This window comes from Hippoglossus hippoglossus, chromosome 14 (assembly GCF_009819705.1).
Source record: "Hippoglossus hippoglossus isolate fHipHip1 chromosome 14, fHipHip1.pri, whole genome shotgun sequence".
NCBI lineage: Eukaryota > Metazoa > Chordata > Actinopteri > Pleuronectiformes > Pleuronectidae > Hippoglossus > Hippoglossus hippoglossus.
Genome location: NC_047164.1, coordinates 3,883,969 through 3,905,434, shown reverse-complemented (window position 1 = coordinate 3,905,434; position 21,466 = coordinate 3,883,969). Strand labels below are relative to the sequence as shown.

Here is a 21,466-nt window from a genome sequence, read left to right as displayed (position 1 = left end):
AACTTAAAATAAACTAACTAATGATAGGTTTAATGTAACTCTTTGTCAGAAAGAGTAATATTATTTTACCATTTTTAACATATGTCATCGCTATTACAATCTGAGTTACTGTTGCAGCTGGTTTCCTATTACAAGACATCTTTCTGTTTCTATCTTATAGTTCTTCATCGTTTATCATTATTAAAACTAAGAAATCTAACAAATACTGGTGAAGAGTGAAGGATGGAACTATTGGATATTAATTTAGATTGAGTTGAACAGATTCATGCAAACAACAATCTCCTGCAGGCAAATAAGGGAACTGCACTTGATAGAAGTTTAAGTAACTAACTTTCAGCTACTCCAGCCACGTGGGGGCTGGTATTTTGGCGTTTTAGGTCTTTTTTTATCGATGTTAATGATAACATGTAGGTATTTTAACCCTCGGTAGGCTTATATCTTTGGCCTTTCACATGTCTTGGAGTTCTATTGAAGAAATAAAAAACTCCTTTGTGGAAATCTGACCTTTCGCTGTGTGAGAGCGAGAGCAAAGGGATCCGCTCATCTGCGGAGGCAGCGTGGCATTTTGTGGGCCTCCGATGACGGCTCTGTGCCTCGCTGCTTCCTGCCGCGGCTGCTGTCACACCGCTGCTGTTCTGTGAGGGGCGTCACCAGTCCTGCAGTCCACCTTCTGTCCCATCTCTTTGCTGTGCAGTTTGATATTACACTCGGAGCAATGTCGACTGAAGACTGTCATCGTTCGTGTGTCTGTTCTTTCACGTCTCTTCTATCTTGGCTTTATTTTACCTGTGTGTCATTTCCCAGGACAAACCTAGAGAGCAGTTGTTAATTTCCAACACTCACTACGGACTAGAAGTTAATTGGATTTAATTAACTGGCTGTGAACTATTGATGTCAACACACAATCCACAGTTCAGTTCCTCTTTCAGTTTTCAGGGCTAAGATTCGGACTGATTTCTGAAGCACGGTATTGAGGGAGACAATTATATTGTTTAATTTGACGTTTAAATTCAGATCACTGCCCATTATGTTTTCTTTTAAACCAGTATATTAACATCCAGTAATGATGATTAAGAGAAAACATAAATGTCAGTACTGTGTATTTCCTCAAATATTGACCAGGGTCTTTGTTTACCTCATCTGCAGAAGGTAGCAGGCGTTTATTTGAGGCTGCTTTGCATTAGAGGCAGTTCTTTATTTCTAATTCCCTCTGTTTGATAAGGATAATTGGTAATTTTCGGAGGAAGCTGAGTTTTAATTTCTTCCCATTTGCCTTTTTGAAGTTACTGCATTATGCTGTTAATACGAACTCGACCTTTCCTGTGCGCATTTCAAATTAAAAGACCTGGAATGTTTGAGTTGATAGCGACCCCTCGTTATTAACGGGGCTTTTATTGTGCAACATGGTACATCGCTGTTAACTCCACTTGCCTGAGATATTAACACACGTACCTACGGAGACTGAAATAGGACAAGAACACATTAGATGAGTAATCTACAACAACAAAGCATGTAATTAAAGTGGTAGAAATGTCCTGCCCTTTCTACGACAGGCACCAGGAGATTATGGTCTTTGTTTGTTCATTTGTTTTCATCGACTGCAGGTTTTTTACAGTTTTTACTGCATTTACTGGCAACATAAATATAAATAAAAGTAGAAGGTCAAGCAGAGCGTGCATCTACCTCGACCAAGGGTAACGTCACATCTCGCCATGTAAAGTAAGTGGAGATAAAGAAATGTATCTGGACCTGCTTAAATACTGGTCATACATATAGAAATAATATACTATATTCAGAGCCCCTTAATCGTCATATTTCTGTGATGCTGTTTGACATTTTAAAGATACGTCCACAGTTTTTGTCCAATTCCACGATATCTATATAACATCAAAAGTCTCCTCAATCTCTGGGTTTTCATTTCCACTCACTATATTATCAACGTTATATGATCTATATCAATTCATATACCGCTACGCCCCAGCTGAACACGGCCTCCGTGGTCCTTTCCCTTTAATTAGCTCCAAATTACATCGTCCTCTTCATGAACCTCTCCGTTTGCATATCTGTTCCTTTTTAGGAAATTACAAAACGACAGGGCCTGCAAAGTAAAGCCTGCATTTTCTATTTCTACAGTGAGAGTGAAGTTTAATTACTGATTACTGAGATAGATGAGGACGAGGCGATAGACGATTTCCACTGAATCACTCACTGTGTGGGCAATTTGTGAGCGGGATGGTGCACATTGTGTCATAAGAAGAAGCTTTAAAAAATAAAAAAAAGGCCCATTGTTAGGGGAACAGCATAATTAAATAAGCCTGTAATGTTTGTGTGTATAAACAGAGTAGAACTGTTGCCTGGTTGTTTACCCTTAAGGTCAGCTGGCAGATGGATGGTTGCCGTCCCCGGTGCTCACGAGGTGAGGCACGCAATAAAGCAGATAATCCATAATGATAACGGTCCTCTTGCATACTGGAGACACTATTTCATTTCCACTTAAGACGCCGTATCCAGCTCTGCCGACGCAGTCTGTGTTTTTTTTTCTACCGAGCGGTAGACGAGACAGCTCCGCCATAACTACTTGAGCCAATCAAAACAACCTGCAGACGCCAGGCATCCGTCACGTTTATGGCGCCGCGATGACAAGGTCAGACGACGTCGTGGACAAAAGGAACAGAGTTGCAGGACGCCATGTAGGGCCTGCAGGAGAAACAAAACCAAAGGGTTGCTGTCTACACCCGTGCATGCCCAATGAGCATGAGACTTGGCTTATCGCCCGCGTGCTGTCCGTCACCGAGGCGGAGCGCCGACCGCTGACAGGGTGTGATTTAGACAGATGGATGGCCAGACATGTGCTGTTTGTTGCAGAGAAGGTCGGACAGCCGTGTTGGATCTTCACCGCGGGCTTTGAAATCATAACTCACGGCCGATCCCGCCGTCTACGGGCTGATTAAAAATGCTGCAGCAAATTGTGCGTTTGGGCCATAAAACCTGGGGAAAGAACGGAAATAATTCATATCGGGAATTAGAGAAAAGTGTGATTACAGCATTTGAACTCAGCAGTTAATCTAGTGTGACGTGACTCAAGTCCGGAGGTTTTTATCAGCGGCGTCTAATCAAGGAAAACCTCAAGTATATAACACATAGTCACTAAACAAACTCAGACTTTTTTTCCTGAATGTATTTGGAGAAATTAGGGCTGGATGAAAATCTATTTGAAGTGTACTTTTCATCAATAGTAATAAAACAAAACTCCTATATATTGATATATATCGGTTATGCTTTGTGAAAACACAGCGAGGAGATATAACCCATAACTGATCCACCTCAGATTTGTTAAACATTTCGTTGTTTATCACATAAGAAGAGTTTAAAACCACAACCTTCACTCAGGAGCAAAACTCAGTCTTTAAACGTAACATAATATGGCATTTATTTGTGACTATTATTAATATCGACTGATATCTTGATGTAATTTCTGTGCAGTAGTGATCGGGGGGTGGAGCCGTGGTATCAAAGTCTGATTGAATAAGTAACTTATTTAAATCAAACTTACAGAAAACATGGACAATTTCTTTGAAACAAAACCATATATGTTTTTGCATAATCAATGTTTCAAAGTTGTAAGTCAGCTTCTGTTGCTCGCTCTTCTTTCTTAATCTTATTTCACTGCACTGAATTCTATCTAAGATGATGGATTGAATAAAACATAAGATTTGTGTCCATAATAATAAAGGATCATCCCTCACACCAAGATGAAAAGGGCTTTGATAACACCAGCAACAGTCGACGGATCGGGAACAATAGAAATTCCGTCGCTGCAAAGAGAAGCTCGGCAGCGACAGTCAAAGCTCAGCAATTATTTGTCAAAACAACATTCTTACATTTTCGCTCCAGCTGTTTCGGCAGCGTCGTCTCCTTTTGTGTTGCAACTTCATCAGGTAACGACCTCGGACAATCTCCTGGTCCTGCTCCATCTCCCCCATTCCCCACAGCTTTCACTTGTACTCTGGTGTTAAGTTGATTTCAAATTCAATCAATCACATGTCGGCGCTCGACCCCACACACATGAGGAGTGATTTGGCACAGTGGAGGAGCAGGTTGGGGTTACGTTGCAATTTTCAAGTGAAGTGTTTGAGTCCACAAAACACTTTTGGAGTTTCAGGGGTTTCAATCCAATACAATTGAAGTCAATGGTGAACGATTCTTCAAACAGAATAAAACAACAGAAAAAACCCAACAAAAAGCCTCCACACTGCTCCTGCAGCAGTAAAACCTGATGGACGGACGGAGCTGCAGCAGCAGCCGATATGATCATGTCAGCGGAGTAATAACGTGACGAGTCCGGTTAACAGATCGGCTTCAGCCAACGCTTCACGCTTCCACCTGTGACGTCACTCCTGTCGGGACATGAACCCAGAGCATCTGTGTTCAAGCTGAACTCCTGTTTGCTCGTCCACCAGCCTGACCTCCACGTCCTTTGGCAGATTTTCAGCTTCCGAGTAACACACGATAATAAAAGTATTTACAGCACGGAACCATTAGTTAGCTAAAGTAAAAAAAAAAAAAGGTGCATATAGGTTTACGGCTGCCGGGACCAGTTTGTCAAGTCAAACCCATTGGAAAGGTTTTATCAATATCAAGTATTAGCTGTGAAAATGAATCATGACAAATGTTTGCTGCACACGGAAATAATTTGTAAGACATTGGTGTGTTTCTGAATAGATATAAAGAAGATTTTGCAAGTTTACACTGAAATTTAACTCCACATTCATTGACAATTCAGGAACCAAAATCCACATTTTTACCAACGTGCGAGTTTGTAATTCATCGGAATCCACCCATCCACCCATTCAAGAGGATATCTTTGCCAGTTAGGTCGTCCTATCATATAAATTTATGTGTTCGTCTCTCTCTCTTTCTCTCGCTCTCTCTCTCTCCCTCTTTCTCTCCCTTTCAGACAAACCGGAGGTCAAGATTGTGGTGGAATTTCCTCAGGGGCTGACCAGGGAAGGAGAGAACTTGGAGTTGACGTGTCAGGCCAAAGGCAAACCCCAGTATGTTGTACACTCTCTCACACACACACGTTTAACCAATTAAAAAAGTCCAGAGGGAGGGAAAGCAGAGCTACCTGCTCACAGATGCACATTTCTATATTCATGCACATATCTCAACTGTATTCCTCAGTGTGTGCATCTGCCTCATTGCAGTTGTGTATGAGACTCCGTCCTTCAGCGTTTTCCTTTTGCTACCGAGGAGAGGTTGAACTTTTGCAGCCGCACGACGTTTGAGTTCTTTTAAAAGGAAACGTAAACATCCACATCTCACATTTCCAATATTCAGACAGAAAAGATTAACTGTTAGCTCTTGCCACTGCCTGCTCTGCCCACAGGATGCTAGCATCATGTTGAACTTTCACAAACTGTTACACGTGTAAAAACATATTTACCTCCGCCAAGGAGGTAAATATGTTTTTACACGTGTCTGTTTGTAAGAGAAATTACACAAAAACAACCCGATGGATTTCCACTCAACTTGGTGGAAGGATGAACCCATAAAATTTTGATGCAGAATGTTTTCTCCTTTCTTTCACATTTTCACTGATTTCTCTGGGAATCATTTGTGGATCTTGATGAAAGAAATCAGGAATATTTATGGGACTGAGCGTGTGAGATTTTCTGCAGCTTGGTTATATTTGTGAGGCCTTGGCAAAAGGTATCGATGCTAAAAAAATAAGTATTATTAGACCCTGAAAGAACATAAAATGTAGAAAAACAGAGAGAATATAACTCAGTGTTCAACTTGACGACTTCAGAATCGCTTGCATTTAATTTAAATGAAAGATGCAAGGCTACCTTATGGTAGTGCTCGTTCTAAACGGAGCGGTTTTTGCACTCTGTCATGAGCCGTGTCTCTGACATTCCTCATAATGTCAGCGCTGAATCATCCTCTGACAACAACAAGAACTTTTTATTCTATTTTTACGGGAAACAGATAATATCAAACTGTTTATGGCCCAGCTGCTCAGAGAGCATCTGTAGCCGCTCATACCCGATAGAATATATTGCCACTGTCTCCAGATGGTATTGAGGGAGACAAGTTGAACAGAACACCACAGGATCCTCTGTACTTTCAATGTGTCACCGATACTTTTCCAAGAGAGGTTTTTTTCTTTTAGTTCAACTTACTGTGAACTTTTGACTTAGTTTATTTGTTTCGCTGCTGTTTCAGGTTAAAACCATTGATCAGTCCTCGATCTCTCGCCGTAACAGTTGATGCAGGCAACTGTTCAAGACTAATATTACTTAACCGGAGCTTCTGACATGGGAGAAAAATGTCAAACAGGACTTTCTTGGTTGTTATTTCTTTATCTGTAGCCCCTGTGGCCTGTGGTGTACCTCAAGGCTTCATCCTTGGTCCTCTGTTTTTTGTTTTATTTCTATATGAAGGATATTTCTGAGCAAAACACAAAAACAGCGCTATGTGTGATAAATTCCTTGCTACAATCAATAGATTAACACCCCAATGCCAAACAGCAAGGTCTCTAAGTTCTACAGCTAAATGAAAATTAATCAGAAAGTGTTATAGTTGGGTCTAGGTCCATCAAATAAACCTCAACGCACCTTTAGTTATTACAAATTTCTGCTTCTCAGCTTTTAACTAATTTAGAGACAAGATCATGTGACTTCTGCTCATTCAGAGATGATTAGAGATGGTCCTCTTTGTTGTACAGTTGATATTATGCAACTTGTTTATTCAATACATTTTAAACATAATTCTAAAGCTACCACCTGTCAAATCAAACCCGACGAAGAATGTTTCTTTTGAGCACATTGGAGTCAGTCGATCCCTGTACCTTGCCGTACCTTATTTAAGATGTGACAGACATGAGGTGACTGGGTCAGATTTGGTTGATGTTGAATTAGAAGTTAATATCTGGGTCCAGGAAAGTGAAACATCACAAAGAAAACCTGGTGGGTGAATTTGAGAGGTACAGGGTGGTTGCTGAGATCACTTCTCATCGTCTGGTGGATAAAGAGGGCTGCGTTGTAACAAGTGCATCCTGTCGAGAGGAAAACTGCGTCTGGCAACTGTGTGACGAATGTTACCGAGAGACCTGAGGCCGGACTATTCTGAAGGACCACTGCTGGATACATAATCACATAATTGAACGGTTGCTATTTTCTGTCTCCGGGACTTTCATAGGGGGAAATTTGAAACTGGCCTGTAATTATGAAATACATGTGAATTACCATGTGATATTTTGAGCTGGGGTTTAATTATCACCGTTTTATAGGCGGAAGGCAGAGCTGAGAGGGGCATTAATAATAGCGGAGTGGGTCCTAATATCTGGTAGGTACAAATTTACCGGGATGTCAGTTCAATAGGCGGGAACAGTGTCCTTTCTTTTTGTGATGAGTGCTAATTTTCTGGAAATATAAAGGGAGACTTTGTCAGGTTGAGAGAATGTGTTGATTATTTGTGGTACAATCGTCATTTAATTTTAGCCCTGCGCCCTTATCCGTGTTATTTCGATGATTTGAAATGATCAGAAAACTCCTGGCTGTCACTCATCAGAGTCTGTTATCTGTGTCTGTAAACACAGGTGTTGCTTTGTTTGGATGACAGGTCTTTGAAATGAGATGTAATGGAGTGCAAATGAAGCCATTAGAACCAGCAGGAGTGAGTAGAGGTGCAGGAGCTTCCACACAAACCGTCCCAGCATCAATACAGTTGCTGTTGTTGGTATCAATCACATTAGTGTGTTGATGAGGCCGTTCGAACATGAACTGAAGAAAATAATCATTAGACGAAGCTGTGAATATTAGATTAGAATCATTATTGTGACTCTTGGGTTTTCTTTTCTGTGTGCAAGTAAATATAGTGATGCATGAAAACCGTAGGTTTCATTAGTGGCTCTGAAAGTAGTGAAGTATAATAGAATATTACATAATGAAAACCCAGGCGACTATGATCTTTCCCCGACTTTAACGAGAGAGCTTTTGTTTCCTTAACCACAGAGGTCAGAATGGAAACACTTATGTGGCAGGTGCTGTGCCGCTGCTAATGTAGTTCACAGTTCACTAATTACAGCAATATTGCTTTTCATATTGTACATATTTTTATATAGATTTTTTTCTTTTATTGTCATATATTTAATTTTATTGTAGCCTTCAGTTTTTCACTTATTGCTCTAGTTCTTTGAATTCCTGTGTTTATCTTTCTCCTTGGACGACTTTACTTGTAGAGTTGGGGTCGGGGTTTTCCATTTATAGGCCAAATGTGTTTCTGAAGTATGAGGGTGAGGAGGAGGAGGAGGAGGATGAAGATATGTGTTTACAAAACAGAACCAATGCAGGACTTTGAATTGACTTTAAACTTGACCCAAACTTAAGCTCAATCTAAAATCTAATCTCGAACTGTCCTCACTTGGCAGGAAGTTTTCTCCTTGTGAGGCTCTAAAACTCTTTATGAATCTCTGAAGGGTAGAAGTACAAAAACATGCAAATACACACACACACACACACACGGTACCGAACACTGTGTACTTCTAAAATTCGTCTCCCCCGCCAGCCCCCCCACAGTTTTCATACTTGGCATAGAGACAAGCGCACTACCCGTATTCATTTTATAAAGATGAAAACACAATCAATACAGTGAGCCGGGAATTGGAAGTCATTTTCATTAGAGCTGCTGAGAGTTGTGCAGTCATTACCAGCAGATAGCACAGGGGGCCCCGGCTGCAGGCAGCCATTTGTATTCCAGACGCCTGCCCTCCTTCTCTCCTTGCAGCCTTTCGTCTATCTCCGTCTATCTGCCTTCGCTCCTCACAACATCCCATCCACCTACAGAAACCATCTTTTTTTTTTTTTTTCTCGAGGTCATGTCTTTTCCGTGCGATGTTTGGAAAATATCTTTTCATTTAGCTCATCTGGAGAACACTTGTAATGCTCTATGTCAAGCTGTCCACAACAGCCGTTAAAGCACGGTGGTGGTCGTTTGTTTGTTTGTTTGTTTGTGTTTGCCATTGAGCTCCAACTGCTATTTCATATTTTTCTCTCCCCCCCCCCCCCTATTTGCCTGCTCCCTCCACACCGAATGTTTTTTCAAATGAAGGGAAACAAGTTAAAACACCACAACAAAACACAACAAGAGAGACCATCAGCACGAGCTCAGGGGAAATAACAGTAGCTGGCGGTGGTCGCTGGAAGTTGCAGCGGCAAAATAGAAGCGTTTTGTCTTTTTCTCTTCTCCTCCACCCTGCGTGACTCCGGGCGCCCCGAGCTCATTGTCATAAAAATGGAATCTGTCACCCCACTGTAAACCTCCGTCAAGGTACAAAGAAGAACAAAGACAGACGCTGGGTGGACGCCCACCTACACGGAGACACTCATAAGTATACAAGCGTGGAAAGCCTGTAATTTTCAAGACAAAGCCACCGTACAGTTATTGTTGCTTTAACTCGACACAAAGGGAAGGATGTCATGTCTTGCTTTGTTTTTTTTAGATCCTCACTCTTTTTAGCCTCTTTTCTGGCAAGCAGCTTAAATACATGTGTGCCGGGGTAAGGGAATAGGCCTCAGTATTAGAACAAGGCTTGGGACCATGGAGCGATTTCTACTTCATCAAAAAGGTCAAATCCACGTGAAATACATTTTTCTCATAGATGATTTCTGACATTTTAGGAAGGTCTTATCACACTGATGTATTTTTACTGCAAGCTTGATTTTCATTAGTTATATACATGCAGCTGAGACTGACTTGCGATTGGTCGAGCACATATATTGGCGGGACCTCGATAGTGGGAGGAAGTCGAGAAGTGTCATCCATCTTTATACACAGTCTGTGGTTTAGCAGGTTTAAAAATCCTCAAGCTCTTTCCTCTGATCCCTGAGATCTTACTGTTCCATCTGTTCTTCTGCTTTTCAGGCCACAGCGGGTGAGCTGGGTCAAGGTGGACGACGATGTGCCGTCACACGCCGTCATCACCGGCGGCGATCTTTACATCGAAAACCTAAACAAGTCGTACAACGGAACCTACCGCTGTGTGGCGTCCAATTCGGTGGGGGAGTCTTTCGACGACTACATCCTCTATGTCTATGGTACGAGGAGCTAACACTCACCATCTCATGCTTTACCATCTCTCTTCTGTATCTCTATCGTGTGTCTGCTTTTCTTTCTCTACTCCTTTTGTTTTGTAACTCTTCCCTTCTTTCATCCAGATGTTCACTCTTCAAGATATACAGTCATGTGCTTGTACACAGTTTGTCTGAGATATTCTCGTGTTTGAAAATCATTAACCTGGCAGTTTAAACCCCTTTGGAGATCAAAAGTTTCATTTCAGTTTTCTGGAGGATTGTCCCATGAACATTTAAACCAGAATTTGTCAAAAGATCGAGCTTGAAATTAGGTATTTACAAGATTTGTGTGTTGCAAGCGAACAACACACTCCATAATCCAGACTGTAGTGTTTCCGTACAGGTGCAGAGTATTTTTATCTTGCCACGCATTTAATTGCCATGGGGAATCATACAGTATGTGGTTAGGTCTAAGATTAGACTGGACTTCATCAGACCCAATGAGTCACTGCCTTTCATTTTGAATATATGGATTCATGTGCCACGCTGTAAGTCACAAAATGGCCTCAGATGCTGCATCCAACACCTCCTGTGCTTAGACCATTGACTCTGCTAAGGGAGAACGTCGTATCCACATGAACCTAAATAGAAAACCCAGCTGGTGATTCAACAAATGCCCCCCTGACAGAAGCTCCACCTCCCCAAGTTCATCCACGCGCGTTGCCAAGGCGAACCACTGATCTCTATAAATTGGAATTAGCCACCACACACAAAACGCTATACTGAGCAAATGTGTGAAAAAGAAAATGAATGTTGCGTATCTATTTTCAGCGCACGTACAAAAACGCACCACAAGTGTGATCATGAGGAGATATTGGCAGAATTTGACATGAAGTATTTAGGATTAAAATAAATCGCCTAAAAGTCAGTGTTCCTTCCACAAACCTGGGGTTTCTCTTTCAACCTGCTTCCACCGAACTTCTGCCGGGTTTATTTATAACTGTGGCTTCCACGCCGACCTTCCATCCTCTTTTCTTTCCCCCACGGATTTCTCTGGCCCTCATAAGCATTATCTAAATATGCTTTTATGCTGTTGATACCAGTAACATTTTCTCCCCCAGAGCACAGCATTAGACTCTAATGTGGTAATTTTCCCTCGGCCAAAATGACTTCACTATCACTTTTGGGACACCCCGATCCCACAGAGAAATTATCTGGCTGCTATTGTCAGAGGGAATTAGCCGAGTGAGAAGAGTAGTTTTTGCGTCGGGGGGGATGGAATGGATGCTAACGGACACCAGCTGAATGGATGTTATTTACAGGGGAGAGAGCTGATGTGCTAATGATGAGTGCAATAAAACAACGGAGCAGCTTACTGCCACCTGCTCTATAAGAGCTGTTAGTTTAAACCCACAGTGCCGGGGCTGTGTCTAGATTCTGGGTTTTTATCTCTGCAGGAATCACTCTGACACGTAGATCTTTTGGGTTGACAGATCCCAGCACCTGATAGATAGGAAGTTATCTGCTTATTACTTTTATCTGAAGTAATGGTAGGTAGAACATCTTGTATATCCGTAGTCCTTTAGTCAGGAAATGGGTATTTAATCTACAAGATGTGCAGTATCATTGTGTTTGAATCCGAGACGGCTTGCGAGGGATTTTCTGATTAATACGTATCGGGCATATGACGTCTGCTCTATTTCTGATCCTTTGCTAATTTAAAACCATTGTGCTCTGTGTATAGCCGGACGTCAGTTTATTTTATTCCAACTGAGATGTTTTGCATTCACACTGATCCTCTAAAACGCTGCTGACAACTGCAATTGTACTTCAGCGCGTGGTTCGTGCTGTGGTTGAAGACGAGTCGTCCAAATCCTGTCCAAGCCCACCTGTCACAACAGGTCCGCACTGACAAGCTGCACTGACAAGCTGCACAGGGCATTATACAAAATATACACGTTATATTTTAGGAAACCAGGAGAATACATGACGCTGGCAATGATTTTTGAATGCAGAGATTAATAAATCCATGAAACAGGCTCGTCTGGGACAAAAGAGCTATCGTCACCACCAATAGTCTGATATGTCAGCAAATAAACAAGGTCCGGAATCTTATGAAACTGAAGATCCAAGAAAGTTTGAGATTAAATATGTAGTTTATAGAGTCGAGATGAGATGAGAAGTGTAATTTCTAAGTGACGGATCTAAAAAGGTGTGTGTGTGTGGTCCAGGTATTGCTCATGCTGTGGGGACATGAATCTATTTCCACAGTCACATTATGGACGTTTGTTGTTTTCCTCATGGGGACAAAAAAGCAAGTGCTAATAACGTAGAGCATTAAATTTTAAGATGAAGGGACGCCCACTTTTGCATTTATTCCCCCACTTAACTCTGTCCTATCAAAATTCAGCTTTTAATTGCCAAAAATATATTTTTTTAAAATTAAGAAGAAGACGTGTTTTCAGGTTTGAACGAGGTTAAGTTTAGGTTAAGGTGAAAGAAAAATGAAGAAAAGTCAACGCAATGTCCTCTGAAGTCATGGAGATTCCGCTGTGTGTGTCTGTGTGTGTGTGTGTGTGTGTGTATGCAAATGTGTTTCTAATCAGATCAATTACAGCCCACATTAACGACGCTGATAAGAAGCAACTCTGTCACTTCAAGCCGTCTTATTGCCCACAGTTGCGTGATCCACACAGTGTAACTTTGCTCGAAGATGCCGATGAACGCTCCGGTAATTGTCGCCGGCTTTGTTGCGCGTCTTTCTCCCCAGGCCTGAAACACCAAATCCCCATGATGTGGGCTGCAAGTTGCCCCTGTCTCATCCGCCCACACATGCCCCCACGGTGACAGAAACACAAAGAAAAGCATGGTAACGCAACACGTGGACGACGAAAAAGCATTGCACCTAAAAAAAAAAAAAAGAAACAGCCACCATTAAAGCCACAGGAGGGCTCCATCCTTTTAGAGACGGTCTTTTGATGACTTTGATGTGTCTGTGGCCCCCACACAACTAATGTCCGCTGTAATTCAACAGAAAATCATGAACCAGCCTTCGCCTTGCTAATGGGAAGACAGGATGTTGTGGGCTGAGCTGATTCTCACATTATGTTCCAGACGCCCCCTCCACACACACATATATAGACCCCCCCCCTTGCTCGTATGACACCACTGTCCTTAATGCACCACCGCAGTGCACCATTTACCTAAACAGAAGCTGAAGGAAAAGCATGTGCCTAGAAACAAACAGGCTCCCTAGAAAGAAAACCAGCATCATACACAGCTGTGTAATATAGGATCCTTTCACGGCTTATGTATTGAGTCAGGGTCCCCGGGGGCCTCCAGCTGAACTCTGGTGGGGTTTTCGTTTGAGGTGTTGAAAGCAAAATGGACCAATTACAGGATCTTATCTGTGTCCACTTCCTCCCGCTATGCGGCTATGAAGCCAAAATATCCCGGATACAAAAGGTGCCATCTTGTTTTTACAGCATCGAATAAAAAACACCTAAAGCAACAGAAACCATATGTGAGAAAAAATGTATCTGTAGAAATATGTATTTATAAATTGAATTTGTGTCCTCGTCCCACATCCTCCAGGGGGCGATCAAGTCACTTTGGCCTCACTTGTTGTGGAGCCATTCATCTTTACGTGCGGTCTATATCTATAATACGCTACAAAATCCTCTGTTGTGTCCCGTTTCTGTCTTTTAATCACCGTTGATAAGGATTTGTGAGGTCTGTCAGTCTTCAGCATTCGATGTCCCCCACTTGGCTCCACGTTACAAATCTTTCGTAATAAGTCATTATCAAGTTAAACGGCCTAGAACGACAATAAGAGGCAATAAGGTCTCAGGTTTTTCCTTCGTCCGGACCAAACAGACCCTTTGGACTATCTAAAGTGAATTAAAGAGTTTCGTGAAGAACGAGGTCCATTGAGGTAACCACGATACCTCCCAGCGGTGTTGGAAAGTGATGACGTAGTGATGAAGAGCAAACGTCAGTCGAATAACTTTGTTAAAACTTTCCAGCAGAAGAAAGAAAAACTAGAAAATCCAGCATGTGCGTAACTGTTAACTTTTAATTTAAGAAATAAAATCAACACAAGCTCCCAAACTGAACATTAGAGCTGTGTAACTTAATGATGAAGTCTGCATGGTGCCCCCACCCCCCCAGCAGTCCCCGGCAATCCCCGGCTCAATGCTCGACAGCCAGAACAAATGCAGCCTCCACCAGCATCCCCTCTTAATACATCCGATTCCAGAGTATTGTGACCCTAAGTGATGGAGAACACCACGAGCCTGGCTGACACTAACAATGTTACCAGAGAGAAAAAAGGATGCAGTGTGCACAGCTCTCACTGCTGCTCTTACTTCACAGGGTAAGAAAACACAACCATCAGGGTGTTCCTCTCGCAGTCGAGTGAGACCCGGCGCCGAGGGGTTTGAAGTTGTTTACAGGCCGACGCTTACCCAATAGCCGAGTCTCTCTTCCGAGCCGGGGCTCCTTCGCCACCACAGGCTTTTATTGCACGCGAGCAGCATGTGTAGTGACCCTGTTGCTCTCAGTCATCTTCCTACTTGCTTTACACTCCTCTGCCGTCGGAACACATGGGAGTCGCTTCAGAAAATCACCGTTAGCGCTTTAAGTGGCATCTCCATCTCGTCTTCCGGAGGAGCAAAGTGTCCTGAAACATTCCGCTTGTAAGTGCCTCGCGTTTGCGGTAATTGCACTTGAGTGGAAGTGAAATTGCTGTGTTGTGAGGGGGTGTGGGGTGTGGGGGGGGAGTAACTCATCACTCCCAAAACAAATTTGCGAGGAGGTTTTGAATTCAGTCTGTGCGTTCTCGAATTCCATAATTTATCTGATACACTCTAAAATTTCTCAAATTCACCAAAATGCCGTGTAACATATACTTTTTACATACTTCAACAGTCAAAATAAGCCATTGTGACGGAAACTACCCATCTGTCTCTTGTTGCTGTTGCAGATCACTGTGTCATATCAGCAAGTAGATGATAAACTTGAGCCCAGGTTTTATTCTGAGACTCTGCAGTGAATTAAAAGGTCTGAGATACATTTAAAGCTCAATAAAAACTTACTTGAACCAAATCCAATGCATGGAAATTTTTTTTAATCATGTTTTTATCCAAACAGGCAGCTGATGATTATATATAGTTATTATCATTTATTTTTTAGTAGCCTTTATTGGACCAGGTTTGTCCCAAAGAGATTAACAAGAGTAGAAGTAGTTAACAGACACAGACTCAGAGGATTTTACCAGAGCTTCAAACTCCTTCAACTTGACCAGGTTTTGAAGCTGAAAATAACTCTTTAACTTGCCTGAAAAACTAAAACCTAAAAACTTTCTTTCCCAAAATTTAGTCCAGACTTTGAGAACAACAAAATCCCAAAATGTCCACAGAACTGAGATCGCGAGCCAATCCCAGTTAGCATTGAGAGGGGGTGCAGATTGCTGAGATTACACAGGGACCGACACTTAGAGACAAACAGATTTCAGTTTCAGGACCGATTTCCTTCTGTTTGAAACTGAACGGGCCGACCAAGATGGCTGCTCTTGAGCTGGAGAGAGAACTCTGTTGAATTAGCTTTTTTGCATTTAGAACTACATTTGTTGACAGGACAGACATTTTTCCCGTATGACCGACAGGATTTGCTAAAACTTACTCCATTTGATGCGTCACACATTTTGTTTCTCTGGTTTCTTGTTTGTTTATCCAATTCCTTCCATTTTTATGCTATAACCATTAATAATTCTTCTTGGAAATCGAGCTACACCCAGTCACAAAGTCGAGAATATCACCAGCTCAGATTTGACAGGGAATAACGAAACTGTCTTTAATAAGAGGTGGGTTGAATTCAGTTCTCGGACCTGAAATGCACGGCACAGACTCGTTAGGCAGGTAGAAGTTTCAAAAGTAATTTATTGCAAACATGAAAAAAAGGCATGGGATGAAGGGGCGAGTGCTGGGATGTCCAGGCGGAGTGGCAGCCTGGTAATGGGTTCGATGAAGCGGAGCGGGCGAGTCTGGAAGACTGGCAGAGTTGGACTGGGAATGGCAGATGTGGCTGAGCAGGACGGGCGGACTGGAGCTGAATCCAAACAGGTTTGCAGACGAGGACGGAGGCGAACGCCGCTCGACGGCAGGTTGAGCAGCTGCCGGTATCTGAGGCGCAGGGAAAGTGAGCGTGAGCACAGAGCAGGAGGGAGAAAACCACTGGGTCAAAAAAAAACAGTCGAGAGGAAATAGACTGTGGCCGTCTCGATTTACTGTACTGCTACACGGAACAATCTGGCAAAGGCTGGGGGGGTCTGGGTTTATAGAGATGCACCAGGTAACAACACTCAGCGGCAGACACACACAGACACGCACACACACAGACACACACGGGAAAAAATGAAGACAGAACGATGGGGGGGAAAAAAACGAAGAGAAAAAAGGTAGAAACAGACGAGAGGACCTGACCCTGACACGACGAGGGAAAATTCATCGGACCGACAGAGCTTAGAGGTGCTAATTGGATATTATGTCAAAAAAAAGCAGAAGAAAAACAAATGAACAATACGGTTTGTCAGTGTATCAGGTCGGGGGGGGGAAAAAGAGGCATATAAAAGGAAAGTTTTGTGATGAGGTCGCAGCACGACACAAGGCAGCGTCGAACATGTCGTTCAACACCTACACTGCTATGAGTCACGCTTACGAACATTGCCAGGCAGAATATTGCACTAGCGATACATCACTTATTGTTGTTATAGCTGAAAATGTGCCTCTCAGACGTCTATGATGAGCAAGAAAGTGTGTTTTTTTATTCTCAACATGAAACTGGGATTCATAAAGACCGATAGACGAAGGTGATCTGATCTGAAAAGGTGATTTTAAGTGATCTGATTAGAGTCAAAAGACAAATGGTGTTCTTCCCTTTTTGCACAATCTTTCTGTGAAGTAAGCACGAGTGATAAAAGTATGACAAATAGGAAAACTAAGAAATCACGACAATAGAATAACATTAGCCCTTTATAGTTTATAGAAATAGGATTAAGTCCGGTCCATGTCCCATTGGCTAACATGGATGAGGCTGGGTGTATTTCAAATTAAAATCCAGATTAAAAAAGGCAGCTCTTTATTGAGATCACTGACGCAGCTTTTCATGCTAATTTAAAGAGGCAGGTTGTGTCTCTGTTTAAAACAGGAAACGAGTCTCACCGGTACGTTTACGCGACACGTTCGTCGACTCCTCTCGCTCGCCGCGTCTCGGAGCTTCTTGAAATCCGGCTCCGTGCGCTCAGACTAGAAAAACACTGATTCATAAACCTCATCAGTAAACAAGGCCCGGTGACTCAGTGGGAGGAAAAACACATTCTGCCTGTCACATTTGAAAGTCAATGAGCCCCACTGTTTCTTTGATACAGCACATCGGCAATCCACTAGAAGAAGGGAAGGGTGGTGTGTGTGTGTGTTGGATTGGGGGGGGCGGATGGACTGTACAACCAGACAATACCAACACTCTTTCTTTTAATCTGTTTTTTTTTACAATGTTAAGTTTTTAATGAGTTGTTGACACTGATGATCTCAAACATCTGCTGGACGCTCACTGTTCATGATGGGATAAAACCAATTAGACAGCACCACCCCCGAGCCGGAGTCAGTTGGCTCTCGAGCATGTGTGAAACTCATCAGCTCCGGCTTCGCCTGCCAGCCGACTTCCCCAACGGATCGCGTCTCTCCGCCTTTTGTCTCCACATTGGTCCTGAAACAGCCTTTTGTATATTTGTCAAGGTTGTTTGTTATTTGTTTTAAAGGAGCTGGTGACGGTTGATGGATTGAAAACGTACTGTACACCGGCGGAGTTTTGAAAACGGACCCGGATCACCCGAAGGCCACGATTTTGCATTTTAAAATCTGCTTCAGGCTGAGTTCCTGAGAGGCTACCAGGTCTCCTCTGCCTTGTAGGTGTGTTATTTGACTCAGGTAGAAGAAAATAGAGGATGTTTTTCAGAGAATCAACTGTGAAAAGACTTTTGTAGTGTCTGTCAACATCTAATGCCCTCGGGGAAGACGACTTTTAAATGATAAACAACCACTGGTGCCCGTAGGGACCACATTACAAACAGCGGGGGGACTTCAATCATCTCTTTACTCTTTGAATTTTGAATTTGCTCTCATTTCATTGTTTAGCTGTGTTTGCTTGAAACGGTCATTTTGATTTTGCTCGTGGTCAGTTTGGAGAATAAGACTGATGCTGGTGTCATTTTGTAAAGAGCAAAACCGTACTTTTTAGGAAACATTACTCAAAACAGTTAATTTACTTGTGGATTATTGACTCTATTTGGATTTATTTTCAATCACACACGGCGCTCCCAGTTTGGTCCATGTCCCATCTGCTAACATGAAGAAGGCCCTTCTGCAGCCAGCCATCAGGTGGCGATCAAGAGGTTTTGGCTTCACTTTTTGTGAGCTGTCATGTCGTCCATCTTTATATATCGTCCATGGTTCAAACATAATTTTGGAGACTGTAAAGCACAAACGATTTTCTGTGTTTTGGCCCTATTTGCTCGCGACCTGCCAAGAGTTTACCCCACCTCTCACCCAGTGTTGGCTCCAGCCTTCCTGGCTTATCCCTCAGGATCCAGGAAGGCAGTATTGATAAAGAATGGATGGATGTTGATAATTTCCAGCTGTAGGATGTTTTTTTGGGGAATCACCTCAAAGTAAACTCAAGTGGCTGCAGTAGCAGCGATGGAGGAGGGAAGAGCAAGAGTGTGGCTCATTGATGTGATTGAATTTATTTGTATTTGATTTATTTCCACCGAAAAACCGAGCTATTTGGCAAAGAGGGATAGGATCTAACAGGCTTTGGCTAAATATTTGTTCTTGTCCTTTCATGGGAATTTTTCTTTTACAATTCCAAAGACATCTAATACCTCCTAATATCTTGATTTTGCCAAAACGCCACTAGATTTACTGTCCACTGGTTTGGTCCAGCTTCCTTTTAGAATTTAGCTACTTCAGTTTCTCTCGCATTGCTTTCATTCACGCTTTTGCACTTAAAACCAGACAGAAATCATTCAATGGCAGATCCACTGTGCCAGAAATTTCAAGACGTGCTGTTCTTTAAAGCTCACTCCTAACTCTGACGCTGTGGCCTTAGCTTTTAGAGAAAAAGCTATTTTGGCACATGTGCTTCATCCAAGAAGCTCGAGAATGAGATTTCCTTTGTGTTTCCATTTCCCTACAGTTGACTTTGTAGAGCGGCTGCAGCTTTAGAAACCCAAATGTTGATATCGTGACGTTCAGCATTTAAAGATAAGGAAAGTCATACCTGCTGCAATGTTGTCATGAGTGCCACCTGCAGGAAATGAGTGGAATAGCCGCAGTGTTTTCTGTTTCTCTTCGATAGATTCACAATGTTTGCAACCAGTTAGACAGCGTCCCTCCTGCCTCCTTAAATTCCCTCTCCTACCTGCTCTCCGTCCACACACATTTCCTTTCCTCACCTTCTTATAACAGCCTATTTCATTAAGGGGCCGACCAGCCTTTCTCCTTATCGACAGCCAGAAATTACTTATTTTTTTTCCCAGCACCTTTTAATAACCCCAACAGGTTTTGCAGCCCGTTCCCAGGCAATCAGAGCAGCATGGGAGGTTTCTAACCAAGCAGCATTGCCAGCGGCCTCATATCAGTGCAGCCCTGCCACTTCAACAGGGAAAATGTCACTTTTGATATCTCCCCCCTGGTCATTGTCAGGGTGGGGAGTCTAACCCGGCTAATGAAGGAAAAGGGGAAACGCTGTGGGAGGAAAAACGGACCCAGCTTGATGCTCTTTGTTTATTTTATGTTTTTTCATTTCTATGCCTCAGCGGCAGTGACAGCCGTGGTTAGAGGCGTTATGTCTCCTGGTCGTCCTTCGGTCCATCCCACTCTCATGAGGTAATTCCTTCAAATTTGGTGCATACGTTCACATGGACTCGGGGATGGAGCTGATAACAATTTACTGGGGAAAGCTCAAGGTCAATATAACCTCACAAAACATATTTTCGACCTGAATCCATTAATCCACATTCTAATTATGACATAATGCACTTAATACCTTTTATTAAATTCTCTTGAAGATCCATATGTACGCCAGTTCTAATATTTGGAACATGCATCCACAAGGATTGATGGAAACACTGATCAGGTTTTTTTGGTCAAAACGTTAAAGATCAAGGTCACTGTTATTGTTTTTGAGCCTAACTCGAGAATTCATATGCTAGCTTCAATAATATTTTTGAGTTGTCTCTCTTTCTCTCCGTATATTTCTATCCATGCGGTTAGTATTTACGTCTTTCTATCTCGATATCTCAGTAACAGCAGGGGGCACAAATGTCCACTTGACCTCCGGGATGAACTGATGAATTTTGTTGTTGAAAGGTCACAGTCACTATAACTCCAGCATTCATACGCCAACTCTGACAAGATACACTCAAAACCTTCTTTTATTCAGTTTCCTCTTCCTTCCTTCTTCCTCTTATTTCCTCTTCCAAAGTCTTTCCTACATATCTTCACTGACTCTGAACACACATGGATGTAAACTGCAACTTGACTGATATGACATATAATGTGGTAACTATGTGTTTATCATTTCCTTCCCTGTGTTTTCGTCCACTGCCATTTATCGTCTCGTTATGTTTGAGTTCATACATCACATTAAATTTTGTCATCATCCTCGCCAACTTCTCCTCCTCGGAGATGTCGAGGAGGAGACGCGTTTGTTTGTGGAGACGGCTCACTGCATAACAACGACAGCTTAAGTGCAACAGCAGCACGTGTTACTCATTAGACACTTAATCACTTCTAACAACCATGTGCTCGCCGGCGGCGCGAGTGTCTCGCGTTGCAGTGTGTAGCCCGTGAATCGACGGCGACGCAAGGAAAGTTCCCGACACGATCCTTGATCAGCGCAGTCGGCCCGAGACGGGATGATGTGTTGACGTGTCACCGCTGCGTGTACAGTATTTAATGTGCTGTCACCCGGCTAATTCATCAAAAGCTCTGCAGCCGATCTCAAACCCACACGATGAGCTGCTGGTCGTGTATCAACCAGCGATACCATCGCTTCCCCAGTGACTTTACTTTATCTTCATGGTTTTGTTTTTTTTACTCATTTGTCCCCCCTCCCCCACCCTCCGTGTTTGTCATGTATTTGTCCTCATCCAGATGCTCCCACTACCACCCCTATACCCACCACAGCCACCACCACCACCATCATCACCACCACCATCTCCTACCCCGAAGCCAATCAAGGTACAGTATCAACCCTCACACAACCTGTTTATCTGTGTGTGTGTGTGTGTGTGTGTGTGTGTGTGTGTGTGTGTGCGCTCCCTCACCCAC

At 42.8% G+C, this 21,466-nt stretch overlaps 1 protein-coding gene across 5 annotated transcripts in view; it reads left to right on the top strand.

The window, feature by feature from the left end:
* Positions 1-21,466, top strand: part of cadm1a (cell adhesion molecule 1a) — a 326,519-nt gene that overhangs the window by 268,858 nt on the left and 36,195 nt on the right. For 3 of the 5 annotated variants that reach the window (XM_034606250.1, XM_034606251.1, XM_034606249.1), the window contains 3 exons: positions 4,958-5,054; positions 9,928-10,100; positions 21,290-21,376. In XM_034606250.1, the coding sequence (XP_034462141.1) occupies positions 4,958-5,054; positions 9,928-10,100; positions 21,290-21,376 (357 nt within the window). The remainder of the gene's footprint in view (positions 1-4,957; positions 5,055-9,927; positions 10,101-21,289; positions 21,377-21,466) is intronic. The other 2 variants (XM_034606253.1, XM_034606252.1) reach the window with 1 other exon arrangement.